At 34.6% G+C, this 17,737-nt stretch overlaps 1 protein-coding gene across 1 annotated transcript in view; it reads right to left on the minus strand.

Moving 5' to 3' along the window:
* LOC121387807 (epidermal growth factor receptor-like) overlaps nucleotides 1–17,737 on the minus strand; it is a 77,731-nt gene that overhangs the window by 18,489 nt on the left and 41,505 nt on the right. Inside the window, 3 exon segments of the mRNA XM_041519019.1 lie at nucleotides 5,859–5,956; nucleotides 8,074–8,202; nucleotides 10,108–10,216. Of these exon segments, the coding sequence (XP_041374953.1) occupies nucleotides 5,859–5,956; nucleotides 8,074–8,202; nucleotides 10,108–10,216 (336 nt within the window).

The raw sequence follows: 17,737 nt of genomic DNA on the forward strand, positions 1-17,737 counted from the left end.
TTTAAAATTTCTAATTGGAATGGCTGATTTCAAAAGACAATATTAGTCCATTAAATGCACTTTTCTGGAATTTCACAAATGCAAAATGTCTTAAGACTTAAAAACCAACCCATAAACACTAAAAAGCAAGAGACATCAAGATATTTCTGATACATAAATGAACTTTCCAGGAATGTCAAAACTACGGATGTTTAAACACAATTCCTATAATATTTTTTAAAAAACAATTTCAGCAGTGGGTGTTCGAGACAAAACCAACCCACAAATGTTCTATTTTGGAATTTTATAACTGAGAAGATGAGAAAACTTTATAAATCAATAAAATAAAAAATATATTTTGCATTAGTAGACAATGATTTAACAACATGGAGGTGAGATTGGGTTGAGTGAAATTGAGAAATGAGAAATAGTTCACTTCAGAAGGAAATGTTTTATTTAACGGTGCACTCAACACATTTTTATTTACGGTTATATGGCGTCAGACATATGGTTAAGGACCACACAGTTTGAGAGGAAACCCACTGTCGCCACTACATGGGCTACTCTTTCCGATTAGCAGCAAGGAATCTTTTATTTGCACTTCTCACAGGCAGGATAGCACACACCATGGCCTTTGTTGAACCAGTTATGGAGCACTGGTCGGTGCAAGTGGTTTACACCTACCCATTGAGCCTTGCAGAGCACTCACTCAGGGTTTGGAGTTGGTATCTGGATTAAAAATCCCATGCCTCAACTGGGATCCGAACCCAGTACCTACCAACCTGTAGACCAATGGCCTAACCACGACGCCACCGAGGCCGGTCTGACAGCGCATCAAGTGAATGCTTTACCACTGGGATATGTCCCACCGAGGCTGGTTAGTTCACTTCAGATGCAGTACAATTTAACTTTAAAAAATTGAGTTATGCATTGATACTTGCATATTTCATACATGAATTTCATTAAAGGGGCAGACCCTAGTTTCAACCCATGAAAAAAGATACTAAGTTTAGTTAATATACAAACCTGTAACACATTTGAAAAAAGTTACAACTGAGTGAAACAAGAGTCTGTGACTTTGAAACAGTTAAATACATTTTAAAACAGACTAAAACTCGACTCCATAACCATTACTTTTCAGACACACATGCGTTTTTAAAAATATGAAAATGTTTTGTCTTATTAAAAACACCGGGATGACCAGAAACACTTAGGATGTACGGAAATGGATAATCTAGACAATACAATTTAAGTAAAGCATGATTTCAGTTATCAAAAATGACTCTTTTAACAGTGAAACATATTCTTTATTGTTTAAAAATTAGGGTTGGTCATCACTTTAAAACTTAAACAAGTGTTTCAAAGACTTTCAACAGAATGTTCTGAGTTTTCCACCATTGTTATAATCTTTCTGACTTACATGTAACAACTGTAAAGCACTTAAAGGTCATGTGTTCATCCTCCATTGAAATATTTTTGCATTGTAAACAGTTTTAATTCTAGCGATTTTAAATCTACGTTTCTACGTATAAATATTAATATTGCAAATAAAAAGCTGGAGGCAAAAAGTAGTCCATGTCCCTTTAAGACCAAATTTCACAATTATGTTTCGGTTGTAAAAAATATTACATAATCTCCACCAAATGTACATATTAAAAACAAAATAATAAAAATTAAAATTTTAAGCACACCTTGGTTATTCTATCATGCAGACAGTTTCAAAATCAATTAAATTCTATTCTAAAATGTATTTAGTTTATTTATTATTATTATTATTTTTTTTTTAATATTTTCTTTTTATTTTGGGGGCTACAAATAGATTTTCTCACACATAAGTTGCAATGTATAAGTAAAAAATAAGATCACCAAAACAGTCGTACATTAATAATAATAATAATAGTAATAGTAATAGTAATAGTAATAGTAATAGTAATAGTAATAGTAATACTAATACTAATACTAATAGTAATAATAATAATAAAAGGTATAAACTGAACTCTGACTAAATATAAAAGCATGAGCATAAATAAAAGTAACATCTATCTATAACATTAATAAAGGAAAGATTAATTTTCCAGAAAAAAATAACATAGTCAAGTCTCATAGTCAGGTCAGGTAGTCAGATACTCAATGAAAATACAGCAGCTTCACTATTCATCTAACTAAAATCATTATTATCCCATTATCATCTTATTATCATCCAATTATCACATAGAACCTAATTATCTCATTACCTCTCATTAAAATATAATCATCTCATTGATGATCTTATTTTCATTTTATTATTACCTCATTAAATTTGTTATTATCATCTAATTATCATCTCATTAACATCTCATTATCAGCTCATTAACATCTCATTATCAGCTCATTATCAGCTCATTAACATCTCATTATCATCTCATTAACATCATATCATCTCATTAACATCTCATTATCATCTCATTAACTCTGATTATCATCTCATTAACATCTGATTATCATCTTATTGCTTCATTACATTCTCATTATCATCTTATTATCATCTCACTATAATCTTATTATCATCTCATTATAATCTTAGTATAATCTCATCACTGTTACTCTATTGATGTGGCTATATACAAAAGAAGTTCATGCACGTACACAACCTCATTATCATCTTATTAAGGGGCCGTCCATAATTTTCACGAGTGTACAAACCGTATACTTTTGACCACCCCACTCCCCCCCATAAAAGTGTACATCTCCAAATGAAAAATGTTGATCGACATTTTTTTATTTTCAAAAAAAGTGTACGCTGGCCCCTTAACCCCCCTCCCCACCGCGTACGGTTGCTCATATTATTATGGACGGCCACATACAACACTTAACCTCATTATTATATTAAAATCTTATTATCATCTATCACCTCATTATAATATCATTACCATCTTATTATCACCTCATTAACATCTGATCACCTCATTAAAAATTCATTAAAATTTCATTATAATCATCTCCTTAAAATCTCATTATCGTTTTATTGTTACCACATTAAAATCTCATTATCGTTTTATTGTTACCACATTAAAATCTCATTATCGTTTTTATTGTTACCACATTAAAATCTCATTATCGTTTTATTGCTACCACATTAAAATCTTATTATCGTCTGATATCACCGCTAAGATTTCATCATCATTTTATTATCACCTCTTATTATCTCATGACATGACACTTCTTTCTTTCATTCTTTGTGTTACATGTTTGCATTGTTTCAAAGGAAGACAACTTTGATGAATGCTTAAAGAGACATATTCCTGAATTTGCTACAATTCTTAAGATGTTATCGGCTAACAGAGATTTTTTAACGATTGTAATTACATATCAAATAAAAAAATTTGCATAAAATATTAGTGGCTATATATTAAACGTGTTTCTGATCGTTCTAATATTTGTACTACATGTAGGTTAAATTTCATTTTATTTTTTCATACGTACGAAATTATTTGAAGACAAAATCCAGTTTGGGCTTCTTACAAATATTAAGATGACTAGAAACACATTGAATATACAGACACTGATATTCTAAACAAGAAACTATATTTAATATGTAAGTTTAATGGTAGAAATATTTTATTAGTCGGAAACACCTTATAATGCAGCAAAACCAGGAATGTCCCTTTAACCTCCTTACCTCTCTGATTTAAGAGCATTTCCCACTTATTTTTACAATGGACTGATCCAATCATCCCAACAAATATTTGTCAGAATGTCTAACAATGTTATAAATAAGTATCCCATTTACAGTCTGGGTGTCTTTTTTTAGTTGTTTTTTTATTTTTTTTTATTTTTTTAGCTTACTTTATTTCTTTATTGACTTAATAAGTGAAATTTGTTGTAATCAGTCCATTACAGGCCATAGGATTTCAAACTTCATGGGAAACACTTCTTCACTTCTGTGCCTTGTGATCATGGGAACCCATTTGAAACTGTATTTAGGTTCCATGAAAACAAGTCATGGGAACCCATTTTTAATGCCATCGATTTAAATTATCGCAAACATCCGTGCAAAGAGATACATTTTCAAACTCTGTATAAAGTTGATTTTTGACATGCATTCTCATTACACACATGCTGTTGTGAGTTTGACAGCTGAATAAAAATGATAGTTTAGGCCTACGTCATTTTCTCCCATAATGAAACCACAGGAAATAGTGGGGCCTATTCGATTGCCACCTTCAGTACTCAAGCACATGTGTGAAGTAGACTTTAATTTGTTGACTTCAGTGACAGTAGTCAGGAGATTAAATATTTTCTATAAAATTATATTTGAATTTAAATACTATTTCTTGACCCCTATATTTAAGAGATATACTACAAATAATTAGTGCCAGTGATTTTGGTTCAAATGTGTAACACGTTTCATTTAAGCGCATGTTAGAATTCTGATTTGGGTTACCTAAACCAGAACACAGAATATTCGGTTAACACAACAATCCGATTCGGGTCAAACACACTCTTTAGTAGTGTGATATCAGATATATGATTTTAAAAATATATTTATATATACATGTATATTATTTTCGTTGAATAGTCGTACTAGATATAATAATCATGGGAACTGAAATTTCAGGTCCATGATTTTACCGGCACAGTATTGGAAATGACTGTTACCATGAAATCTGAAGGTCCGCATTGTAAAATGGAGAAATGCAAAAGGGGAGAGGTCAGGTTTATAGTATTGGAAGAAAAGAAAAACCAAAAAAACCAAAAAAAAAAACACAAAATAAATCAATAAATCAATCAATAACTGAATCAATGAATGAATGAATGAATGAAAAATAAACAGAAGACCCAAGACAACAGATATTTAAAACTGCTCTACTATGAACTAGTTACTAGAATGAATGGATATTTAAAACTGACCTACTATGAACTAGTTACTAGAATGAATGGATATTTAAAACTGACCTACTATGAACTAGTTACTAGAATGAATGAATATTTAAAATGCCCTACTATGAACTAGTTACTAGAATGAATGGATATTTAAAACTAACCTACTATGAACTAGTTACTAGAATGAATGGATATTTAAAACTGCCCTACTACGAACTAGTTACTAGAATGAATGGATATTTAAAACTGTCCTACTATGAACTAGTTACTAGAATGAATGAATGGATATTTAAAACTGCCCTACTATGAACTAGTTACTAGAATGGATAAATGGATCTATAAAACTGCCCTACTGTGAACTAGTTACTAGAATGCATATTTAAAACTGCTCCACTATGAACTAGTCATTAGAATGGATATTTAAAGTTGCCCTACTATGAACTATAGTTACTAGAATGAATGAATGAATATTTAAAGTTGCCCTACTATGAACTAGTTACTAGAATGAATATTTAAAGTTGCCCTACTATGAACTAGTTACTAGAATGGATATTTAAAGTTGCCCTACTATACTATGAATATTTAAAACTATAGTTACTAGAATGAATGAATGAATGAATATTTAAAGTTGCCCTACTATGAACTAGTTACTAGAATGAATATTTAAAGTTGCCCTACTATGAACTAGTTACTAGAATGGATATTTAAAGTTGCCCTACTATGAACTATTTACTAGAATGGATATTTAAAGTTGCCCAACTATGAACTATAGTTACTAGAATGAATGAATGAATATTTAAAGTTGCCCTACTATGAACTAGTTATTAGAATGGATATTTAAAGTTGCCCTACTATGAACTATAGTTACTAAAATGACTGAATGAATATTAAAAGCTGCTCTATAATGAATTATTTACTAGAACAAATGAATGAATATTTAAAACTGTCTTACTATGAACTAAACGAAATGCTATTCTCCCGGCAGTGATTTGAACCTGCGGTCCGGGGTAACTTACCTGGATTACTAGATACCGCCCAGGGTCACGTGACATCTTGGCAAATTCTTCTGCCAGCTCTTTGAAAGACGGTCGGCTTTCTGCATCCAACATCCAACCTGGAATGAGAATTTTGCCAACTTAAATGTTTCGCTTACCATAGAATGAATTCAGTTAATAATGAAATAAAGTGTAATATTCAGGATTATGGATTATTCTAATTTAAAAAGAAAAGCAAACAAGTCAAAACGAAGAAAGAAAGAAAGAAATGTTTTATTTAATGACGCACTCAACACATTTTATTTTACATGTATATGGAGTCAGACATATGGTTAAGGACCACACAGATATTGAGATAGGAAACCCGCTGTCGCCACTACATGGGCTACTCTTTCTGATTAGCAGCAAGGGATCTTTTATTTGCACTTCCCACAGGCAGTGGATTAAAAATCCCATGCCTTGACTGGGATCCGAACCCAGTACCTACCAGCCTGTAGACCAATGGCCTAACCATGATGCCACCGAGGCCGGTAAGTCAAAACGAAGGGTCGTGTCATGAAATCCTGCTAGTAGCAGTTTATGATTTTCCTTTTAAACAATCAACAAACGGGCAAAACTAACAGTGGTTGCAGGATAAATACCTTTCTTCTGCCCCAAATGAGTTCTTTATTTAACCAACTACATAGTTGTCAAATCTCGTGCATCAGTGTTGTTAAACTGAACAAATGAACTTGTTTGTACTTACATTTTATCATGATCATGCAGACGTCAATCGTACACACCGGAGGCTGAACAAATTAACTTGTTTGTACTTACATTTAATCATGATCATGTAGACATCAATCGTACATACCGGAGGCTGAACAAATGAACTTGTTTGTACTTACATTTAATCATGATCATGTAGACATCAATCGTACATACCGGAGGCTGAACAAATGAACTTGTTTGTACTTACATTTAATCATGATCATGTACACATCAATCGTACATACCGGAGGCTGAACAAATGAACTTGTTTGTACTTACATTTAATCATGATCATGTAGACGTCAGTTGTACATACCGGAGGCTGAACAAATGAACTTGTTTGTACTTACATTTAATCATGATCATGTACACATCAATCGTACAGACCGGAGGCTGAACAAATGAACTTGTTTGTACTTACATTGAATCATGATCATGTAGACATCAATCGTACAGACCGGAGGCTGAACAAATGAACTTGTTTGTACTTACATTTAATCATGATCATGTAGACATCAATCGTACATACCGGAGGCTGAACAAATGAACTTGTTTGTACTTACATTGAATCATGATCATGTAGACATCAATCGTACATACCGGAGGCTGAACAAATGAACTTGTTTGTACTTACATTTAATCATGATCATGTAGACGTCAATCGTACATACCGGAGGCTGAACAAATGAACTTGTTTGTACTTACATTTAATCATGATCATGTACACATCAATCGTACAGACCGGAGGCTGAACAAATGAACTTGTTTGTACTTACATTTAATCATGATCATGTAGACGTCAATCGTACATACCGGAGGCTGAACAAATGAACTTGTTTGTACTTACATTTAATCATGATCATGTACACATCAATCGTACAGACCGGAGGCTGAACAAATGAACTTGTTTGTACTTACATTTAATCATGATCATGTAGACGTCAGTTGTACATACCGGAGGCTGAACAAATGAACTTGTTTGTACTTACATTTAATCATGATCATGTACACATCAATCGTACATACCGGAGGCTGAACAAATGAACTTGTTTGTACTTACATTTAATCATGATCATGTACACATCAATCGTACAGACCGGAGGCTGAACAAATGAACTTGTTTGTACTTACATTTAATCATGATCATGTAGACGTCAGTAGTACATACCGGAGGCTGAACAAATGAACTTGTTTGTACTTACATTTAATCATGATCATGTACACATCAATCGTACATACCGGAGGCTGAACAAATGAACTTGTTTGTACTTACATTTAATCATGATCATGTACACATCAATCGTACAGACCGGAGGCTGAACAAATGAACTTGTTTGTACTTACATTTAATCATGATCATGTACACATCAATCGTACAGACCGGAGGCTGAACAAATGAACTTGTTTGTACTTACATTTAATCATGATCATGTACACATCAATCGTACATACCGGAGGCTGAACAAATGAACTTGTTTGTACTTACATTTAATCATGATCATGTACACATCAATCGTACAGATCGGAGGCTGAACAAATGAACTTGTTTGTACTTACATTTAATCATGATCATGTACACATGCACGGATATTGTCATAATCGTACAGACCGGAGGCTGAACAAATGTAGAAACTTGTTTGTACTTACATTTAGGTTGGTCATGATCATGTAGGTATATGTAGGTCGTACAGATCGGAGGTTGGTATATCAGTAGGTAGGTAGGTTGGTAGGTAGATAGTAGGTAGGTAGGTATATGTAAGTAGGTACGTAGGTAGGTATGTGTGGTAGGTACGGTAGGTATCAGGCAGGCAGACAGGCACGGAAAAGGTAGGTGATAATAATAATAATAACCTGGAAAAATGAGAAAATTTAACAATAAATTTAAAAGTGATTAAATGAAAAAATAGTAAAAAATGCAAATAAATATTAAAAAAAATAAAATAATAATAAATTAAAAGTATAATCAAAATAGGTAGGTCAAAAGTAGGTACCAAATAGTTTAGAGTGTATTAGATTGATGATGTAAACTACACCAAAAATTTAATTTATTGTTCCATATTTACAAAAAACCACAAATAAACGTCACTGTATACAAGAAAGTCACATGACATGCTGTCAAAGTTGAAGGTTGTCAAACATGGATTTTACACATTAGAACATTCGTTTAATAGTGTGTGAATCCACCCCTGGCGCGAATACACTCGACACATCGTTGCCTCATGCTGTTGATCAGACGTCTGAAGAACTCTTGGGGAATGGCCTGCCACTCTGCCATAAGAAGTTGACCCAGATCATGAAGGTTGGCCGGAGGGGCATGGTTATCCCGAACTCTCCTGCCTAATTCGCCCCAGGCGTGCTCTATTGGGGCCAAGTCAGGCGAATATACTGGCCAATCCATCCTGGCGATACCTTGTTGTCTGAGAAAGTCCGTTACCACCCTGGCGCGGTGGGGTCTGGCATTGTCATCCTGCAGAACTGCCCCGCTGCCAATCTGCTGAAGGCCTGGTAGAACCAACGGCCGGATAATCTCATTCAGATAGCGGATTCCATTCAGATTGCCATCCACCACATATAGGGGGGTCCTGTGGTGGATAGAGATGCCACCCCACACAGTCCGCAGATTGTCACGTAATCGGCGTGCAGTGGTTGTGCGTTGACGTAGAGCCATATTGGTGATGTAGCGGTCCTCTATATTTGTAGTGCTTCGGGGTCTTCCCGAACGTGGACGATTTCGAACAGAATTCGTTGCTTGGTACCGTTGCCACAGTCGGCCAACGACACTCTGACTGACACCAAGTCTCAGAGCAACATTTCTTTGCGTATTGCCATCCTGAAGCCAAGCAATAGCCCTTCCTCGATTTTCGATAGTCAGTTGACGTCGTACCATTGTCGAATTTGGAGTGTGCACCGTACACGAACGCAAGCTCCAATTAGACGGAAATTCAGCATTGGGAACATGGAATACACATGCAAAGCGTGCAAATGAAGCGCTTTGTGAAAAAGCAAGTTATGGGCACTTAGCAGACCTTTCGCTTTCGCTCTAATTTACGTGCAAATGTAAGCATGTTTTCGCCATTAGAACTAGTCGACAGTGTCAATGAAGTGGATTTTAATTCATTTATGGGTTGCTTAGACCCACTTTCGTCAAAATGGAACAATACCATGCGTGACATTATGGTCTAGCTAATATAACTGACATTCAGAAAATAATGTCGAAAATATCGTCTGACCCTTAAATTCTTTTGAGTAGTATATAAATAAATAAATAAAGCAAACAGAGATTTTCATCTGAAAGGATGTAATCTAATGCCATAATATAGCTTAACTAAATGCGAGCCATTTTGCACTCAAATTTCATAATTGTTTTTATAGATATATGGGCAAATATTTAAAATGATAAAATAATCTAACAAAAGAGAGATATCTCTTTAAAATAATTGTGTAGAAGACTGGTACAGGTACAACATGTATAGTATGTCAGTGTGTATATAAAGAGAGGTAATAAACAAAAATACAACGCGAAGGTATTAAAACAGACGATTAAAAATCTCACCAAAACTCCAAACATCACTCTTGTGCGTGAATATCCTGTGCTGTATACACTCGAGAGCCAACCACTTGATAGGCATCTGAAACAGAAACATGTTCGAGGTACATTGAGAATAACTAGTTAATAACGTAGATATCGGCTTTATCGACCTAGATGTGTGTGTGTGATGTCAAAAGTCATAATCTGCTGGTATACCTGTATGACTTTGCTTTAATTGGTCATAATATCATCTGAAACAGCAACATGTTCGAGGTACATTGAGAATAACTAGTTAATAACGTAGATATCGGCTTTATCGACCTAGATGTGTGTGTGTGATGTCAAAAGTCATAATCTGCTGGTATACCTGTATGACTTTGCTTTAATTGGTCATAATATCATCTGAAACAGCAACATGTTCGAGGTACATTGAGAATAACTTGTTAATAACGTAGATATCGGCTTTATCGACCTAGATGTGTGTGTGTGATGTCAAAAGTCATAATCTGCTGGTATACCTGTATGACTTTGCTTTAATTGGTCATAATATCATCTGAAACAGCAACATGTTCGAGGTACATTGAGAATAACTTGTTAATAACGTAGATATCGGCTTTATCGACCTAGATGTGTGTGTGTGATGTCAAAAGTCATAATCTGCTGGTATACCTGTATGACTTTGCTTTAATTGGTCATAATATCATCTGAAACAGCAACATGTTCGAGGTACATTGAGAATAACTTGTTAATAACGTAAATATCGGCTTTATCGACCTAGATGTGTGTGTGTGATGTCAAAAGTCATAATCTGCTGGTATACCTGTATGACTTTGCTTTAATTGGTCATAATATCATCTGAAACAGCAACATGTTCGAGGTACATTGAGAATAACTTGTTAATAACGTAGATATCGGCTTTATCGACCTAGATGTGTGTGTGTGATGTCAAAAGTCATAATCTGCTGGTATACCTGTATGACTTTGCTTTAATTGGTCATAATATCATCTGAAACAGCAACATGTTCGAGGTACATTGAGAATAACTTGTTAATAACGTAGATATCGGCTTTATCGACCTAGATGTGTGTGTGTGATGTCAAAAGTCATAATCTGCTGGTATACCTGTATGACTTTGCTTTAATTGGTCATAATATCATCTGAAACAGCAACATGTTCGAGGTACATTGAGAATAACTTGTTAATAACGTAAATATCGGCTTTATCGACCTAGATGTGTGTGTGTGATGTCAAAAGTCATAATCTGCTGGTATACCTGTATGACTTTGCTTTAATTGGTCATAATATCATCTGAAACAGCAACATGTTCGAGGTACACTGAGAATAACTTGTTAATAACGTAGATATCGGCTTTATCGACCTAGATGTGTGTGTGTGATGTCAAAAGTCATAATCTGCTGGTATACCTGTATGACTTTGCTTTAATTGGTCATAATATCATCTGAAACAGCAACATGTTCGAGGTACATTGAGAATAACTTGTTAATAACGTAGATATCGGCTTTATCGACCTAGATGTGTGTGTGTGATGTCAAAAGTCATAATCTGCTGGTATACCTGTATGACTTTGCTTTAATTGGTCATAATATCATCTGAAACAGCAACATGTTCGAGGTACACTGAGAATAACTTGTTAATAACGTAGATATCGGCTTTATCGACCTAGATGTGTGTGTGTGATGTCAAAAGTCATAATCTGCTGGTATACCTGTATGACTTTGCTTTAATTGGTCATAATATCATCTGAAACAGCAACATGTTCGAGGTACATTGAGAATAACTAGTTAATAACGTAAATATCGGCTTTATCGACCTAGATGTGTGTGTGTGATGTCAAAAGTCATAATCTGCTGGTATACCTGTATGACTTTGCTTTAATTGGTCATAATATCATCTGAAACAGCAACATGTTCGAGGTACATTGAGAATAACTTGTTAATAACGTAAATATCGGCTTTATCGACCTAGATGTGTGTGTGTGATGTCAAAAGTCATAATCTGCTGGTATACCTGTATGACTTTGCTTTAATTGGTCATAATATCATCTGAAACAGCAACATGTTCGAGGTACATTGAGAATAACTTGTTAATAACGTAGATATCGGCTTTATCGACCTAGATGTGTGTGTGTGATGTCAAAAGTCATAATCTGCTGGTATACCTGTATGACTTTGCTTTAATTGGTCATAATATCATCTGAAACAGCAACATGTTCGAGGTACATTGAGAATAACTTGTTAATAACGTAAATATCGGCTTTATCGACCTAGATGTGTGTGTGTGATGTCAAAAGTCATAATCTGCTGGTATACCTGTATGACTTTGCTTTAATTGGTCATAATATCATCTGAAACAGCAACATGTTCGAGGTACATTGAGAATAACTTGTTAATAACGTAAATATCGGCTTTATCGACCTAGATGTGTGTGTGTGATGTCAAAAGTCATAATCTGCTGGTATACCTGTATGACTTTGCTTTAATTGGTCATAATATCATCTGAAACAGCAACATGTTCGAGGTACATTGAGAATAACTTGTTAATAACGTAGATATCGGCTTTATCGACCTAGATGTGTGTGTGTGATGTCAAAAGTCATAATCTGCTGGTATACCTGTATGACTTTGCTTTAATTGGTCATAATATCATCTGAAACAGCAACATGTTCGAGGTACATTGAGAATAACTTGTTAATAACGTAAATATCGGCTTTATCGACCTAGATGTGTGTGTGTGATGTCAAAAGTCATAATCTGCTGGTATACCTGTATGACTTTGCTTTAATTGGTCATAATATCATCTGAAACAGCAACATGTTCGAGGTACATTGAGAATAACTTGTTAATAACGTAGATATCGGCTTTATCGACCTAGATGTGTGTGTGTGATGTCAAAAGTCATAATCTGCTGGTATACCTGTATGACTTTGCTTTAATTGGTCATAATATCATCTGAAACAGCAACATGTTCGAGGTACATTGAGAATAACTTGTTAATAACGTAAATATCGGCTTTATCGACCTAGATGTGTGTGTGTGATGTCAAAAGTCATAATCTGCTGGTATACCTGTATGACTTTGCTTTAATTGGTCATAATATCATCTGAAACAGCAACATGTTCGAGGTACATTGAGAATAACTTGTTAATAACGTAAATATCGGCTTTATCGACCTAGATGTGTGTGTGTGATGTCAAAAGTCATAATCTGCTGGTATACCTGTATGACTTTGCTTTAATTGGTCATAATATCATCTGAAACAGCAACATGTTCGAGGTACATTGAGAATAACTTGTTAATAACGTAAATATCGGCTTTATCGACCTAGATGTGTGTGTGTGATGTCAAAAGTCATAATCTGCTGGTATACCTGTATGACTTTGCTTTAATTGGTCATAATATCATCTGAAACAGCAACATGTTCGAGGTACATTGAGAATAACTTGTTAATAACGTAAATATCGGCTTTATCGACCTAGATGTGTGTGTGTGATGTCAAAAGTCATAATCTGCTGGTATACCTGTATGACTTTGCTTTAATTGGTCATAATATCATCTGAAACAGCAACATGTTCGAGGTACATTGAGAATAACTTGTTAATAACGTAGATATCGGCTTTATCAACCTAGATGTGTGTGTGTGATGTCAAAAGTCATAATCTGCTGGTATACCTGTATGACTTTGCTTTAATTGGTCATAATATCATCTGAAACAGCAACATGTTCGAGGTACATTGAGAATAACTAGTTAATAACGTAGATATCGGCTTTATCGACCTAGATGTGTGTGTGTGTGATGTCAAAAGTCATAATCTGCTGGTATACCTGTATGACTTTGCTTTAATTGGTCATAATATCATCTGAAACAGCAACATGTTCGAGGTACATTGAGAATAACTTGTTAATAACGTAAATATCGGCTTTATCGACCTAGATGTGTGTGTGTGATGTCAAAAGTCATAATCTGCTGGTATACCTGTATGACTTTGCTTTAATTGGTCATAATATCATCTGAAACAGCAACATGTTCGAGGTACATTGAGAATAACTTGTTAATAACGTAAATATCGGCTTTATCGACCTAGATGTGTGTGTGTGATGTCAAAAGTCATAATCTGCTGGTATACCTGTATGACTTTGCTTTAATTGGTCATAATATCATCTGAAACAGCAACATGTTCGAGGTACATTGAGAATAACTTGTTAATAACGTAGATATCGGCTTTATCGACCTAGATGTGTGTGTGTGATGTCAAAAGTCATAATCTGCTGGTATACCTGTATGACTTTGCTTTAATTGGTCATAATATCATCTGAAACAGCAACATGTTCGAGGTACATTGAGAATAACTTGTTAATAACGTAAATATCGGCTTTATCGACCTAGATGTGTGTGTGTGATGTCAAAAGTCATAATCTGCTGGTATATACCTGTATGACTTTGCTTTAATTGGTCATAATATCATCTGAAACAGCAACATGTTCGAGGTACATTGAGAATAACTTGTTAATAACGTAAATATCGGCTTTATCGACCTAGATGTGTGTGTGTGATGTCAAAAGTCATAATCTGCTGGTATACCTGTATGACTTTGCTTTAATTGGTCATAATATCATCTGAAACAGCAACATGTTCGAGGTACATTGAGAATAACTTGTTAATAACGTAAATATCGGCTTTATCGACCTAGATGTGTGTGTGTGATGTCAAAAGTCATAATCTGCTGGTATACCTGTATGACTTTGCTTTAATTGGTCATAATATCATCTGAAACAGCAACATGTTCGAGGTACATTGAGAATAACTTGTTAATAACGTAGATATCGGCTTTATCAACCTGGATGTGTGTGTGTGATGTCAAAAGTCATAATCTGCTGGTATACCTGTATGACTTTGCTTTAATTGGTCATAATATCATCTGAAACAGCAACATGTTCGAGGTACATTGAGAATAACTTGTTAATAACGTAAATATCGGCTTTATCGACCTAGATGTGTGTGTGATGTCAAAAGTCATAATCTGCTGGTATACCTGTATGACTTTGCTTTAATTGGTCATAATATCATCTGAAACAGCAACATGTTCGAGGTACATTGAGAATAACTTGTTAATAACGTAAATATCGGCTTTATCGACCTAGATGTGTGTGTGTGATGTCAAAAGTCATAATCTGCTGGTATACCTGTATGACTTTGCTTTAATTGGTCATAATATCATCTGAAACAGCAACATGTTCGAGGTACATTGAGAATAACTTGTTAATAACGTAAATATTGGCTTTATTGACCTAGATGTGTGTGTGTGATGTCAAAAGTCATAATCTGCTGGTATACCTGTATGACTTTGCTTTAATTGGTCATAATATCATCTGAAACAGCAACATGTTCGAGGTACATTGAGAATAACTAGTTAATAACGTAAATATCGGCTTTATCGACCTAGATGTGTGTGTGTGATGTCAAAAGTCATAATCTGCTGGTATACCTGTATGACTTTGCTTTAATTGGTCATAATATCATCTGAAACAGCAACATGTTCGAGGTACATTGAGAATAACTAGTTAATAACGTAAATATCGGCTTTATCGACCTAGATGTGTGTGTGTGATGTCAAAAGTCATAATCTGCTGGTATACCTGTATGACTTTGCTTTAATTGGTCATAATATCATCTGAAACAGCAACATGTTCGAGGTACATTGAGAATAACTTGTTAATAACGTAAATATCGGCTTTATCGACCTAGATGTGTGTGTGTGATGTCAAAAGTCATAATCTGCTGGTATACCTGTATGACTTTGCTTTAATTGGTCATAATATCATCTGAAACAGCAACATGTTCGAGGTACATTGAGAATAACTTGTTAATAACGTAAATATCGGCTTTATCGACCTAGATGTGTGTGTGTGATGTCAAAAGTCATAATCTGCTGGTATACCTGTATGACTTTGCTTTAATTGGTCATAATATCATCTGAAACAGCAACATGTTCGAGGTACATTGAGAATAACTTGTTAATAACGTAGATATCGGCTTTATCGACCTAGATGTGTGTGTGTGATGTCAAAAGTCATAATCTGCTGGTATACCTGTATGACTTTGCTTTAATTGGTCATAATATCATCTGAAACAGCAACATGTTCGAGGTACATTGAGAATAACTTGTTAATAACGTAAATATCGGCTTTATCGACCTAGATGTGTGTGTGTGATGTCAAAAGTCATAATCTGCTGGTATACCTGTATGACTTTGCTTTAATTGGTCATAATATCATCTGAAACAGCAACATGTTCGAGGTACATTGAGAATAACTTGTTAATAACGTAGATATCGGCTTTATCAACCTGGATGTGTGTGTGTGATGTCAAAAGTCATAATCTGCTGGTATACCTGTATGACTTTGCTTTAATTGGTCATAATATCATCTGAAACAGCAACATGTTCGAGGTACATTGAGAATAACTTGTTAATAACGTAAATATCGGCTTTATCGACCTAGATGTGTGTGTGTGATGTCAAAAGTCATAATCTGCTGGTATACCTGTATGACTTTGCTTTAATTGGTCATAATATCATCTGAAACAGCAACATGTTCGAGGTACACTGAGAATAACTTGTTAATAACGTAAATATCGGCTTTATCGACCTAGATGTGTGTGTGTGATGTCAAAAGTCATAATCTGCTGGTATACCTGTATGACTTTGCTTTAATTGGTCATAATATCATCTGAAACAGCAACATGTTCGAGGTACACTGAGAATAACTTGTTAATAACGTAGATATCGGCTTTATCGACCTAGATGTGTGTGTGTGATGTCAAAAGTCATAATCTGCTGGTATACCTGTATGACTTTGCTTTAATTGGTCATAATATCATCTGAAACAGCAACATGTTCGAGGTACATTGAGAATAACTTGTTAATAACGTAGATATCGGCTTTATCGACCTAGATGTGTGTGTGTGATGTCAAAAGTCATAATCTGCTGGTATACCTGTATGACTTTGCTTTAATTGGTCATAATATCATCTGAAACAGCAACATGTTCGAGGTACACTGAGAATAACTTGTTAATAACGTAGATATCGGCTTTATCGACCTAGATGTGTGTGTGTGATGTCAAAAGTCATAATCTGCTGGTATACCTGTATGACTTTGCTTTAATTGGTCATAATATCATCTGAAACAGCAACATGTTCGAGGTACATTGAGAATAACTAGTTAATAACGTAGATATCGGCTTTATCGACCTACATGTAGATGTGTGTGTGTGATGTCAAAAGTCATAATCTGCTGGTATACCTGTATGACTTTGCTTTAATTGGTCATAATATCATCTGAAACAGCAACATGTTCGAGGTACATTGAGAATAACTAGTTAATAACGTAAATATCGGCTTTATCGACCTAGATGTGTGTGTGTGATGTCAAAAGTCATAATCTGCTGGTATGCCTGTATGACTTTGCTTTAATTGGTCATAATATCATCTGAAACAGCAACATGTTCGAGGTACATTGAGAATAACTTGTTAATAACGTAAATATCGGCTTTATCGACCTAGATGTGTGTGTGTGATGTCAAAAGTCATAATCTGCTGGTAT

The sequence above is a fragment of the Gigantopelta aegis genome, chromosome 13 (assembly GCF_016097555.1).
Source record: "Gigantopelta aegis isolate Gae_Host chromosome 13, Gae_host_genome, whole genome shotgun sequence".
In the NCBI taxonomy this organism is placed as follows: Eukaryota; Metazoa; Mollusca; class Gastropoda; order Neomphalida; family Peltospiridae; genus Gigantopelta; species Gigantopelta aegis.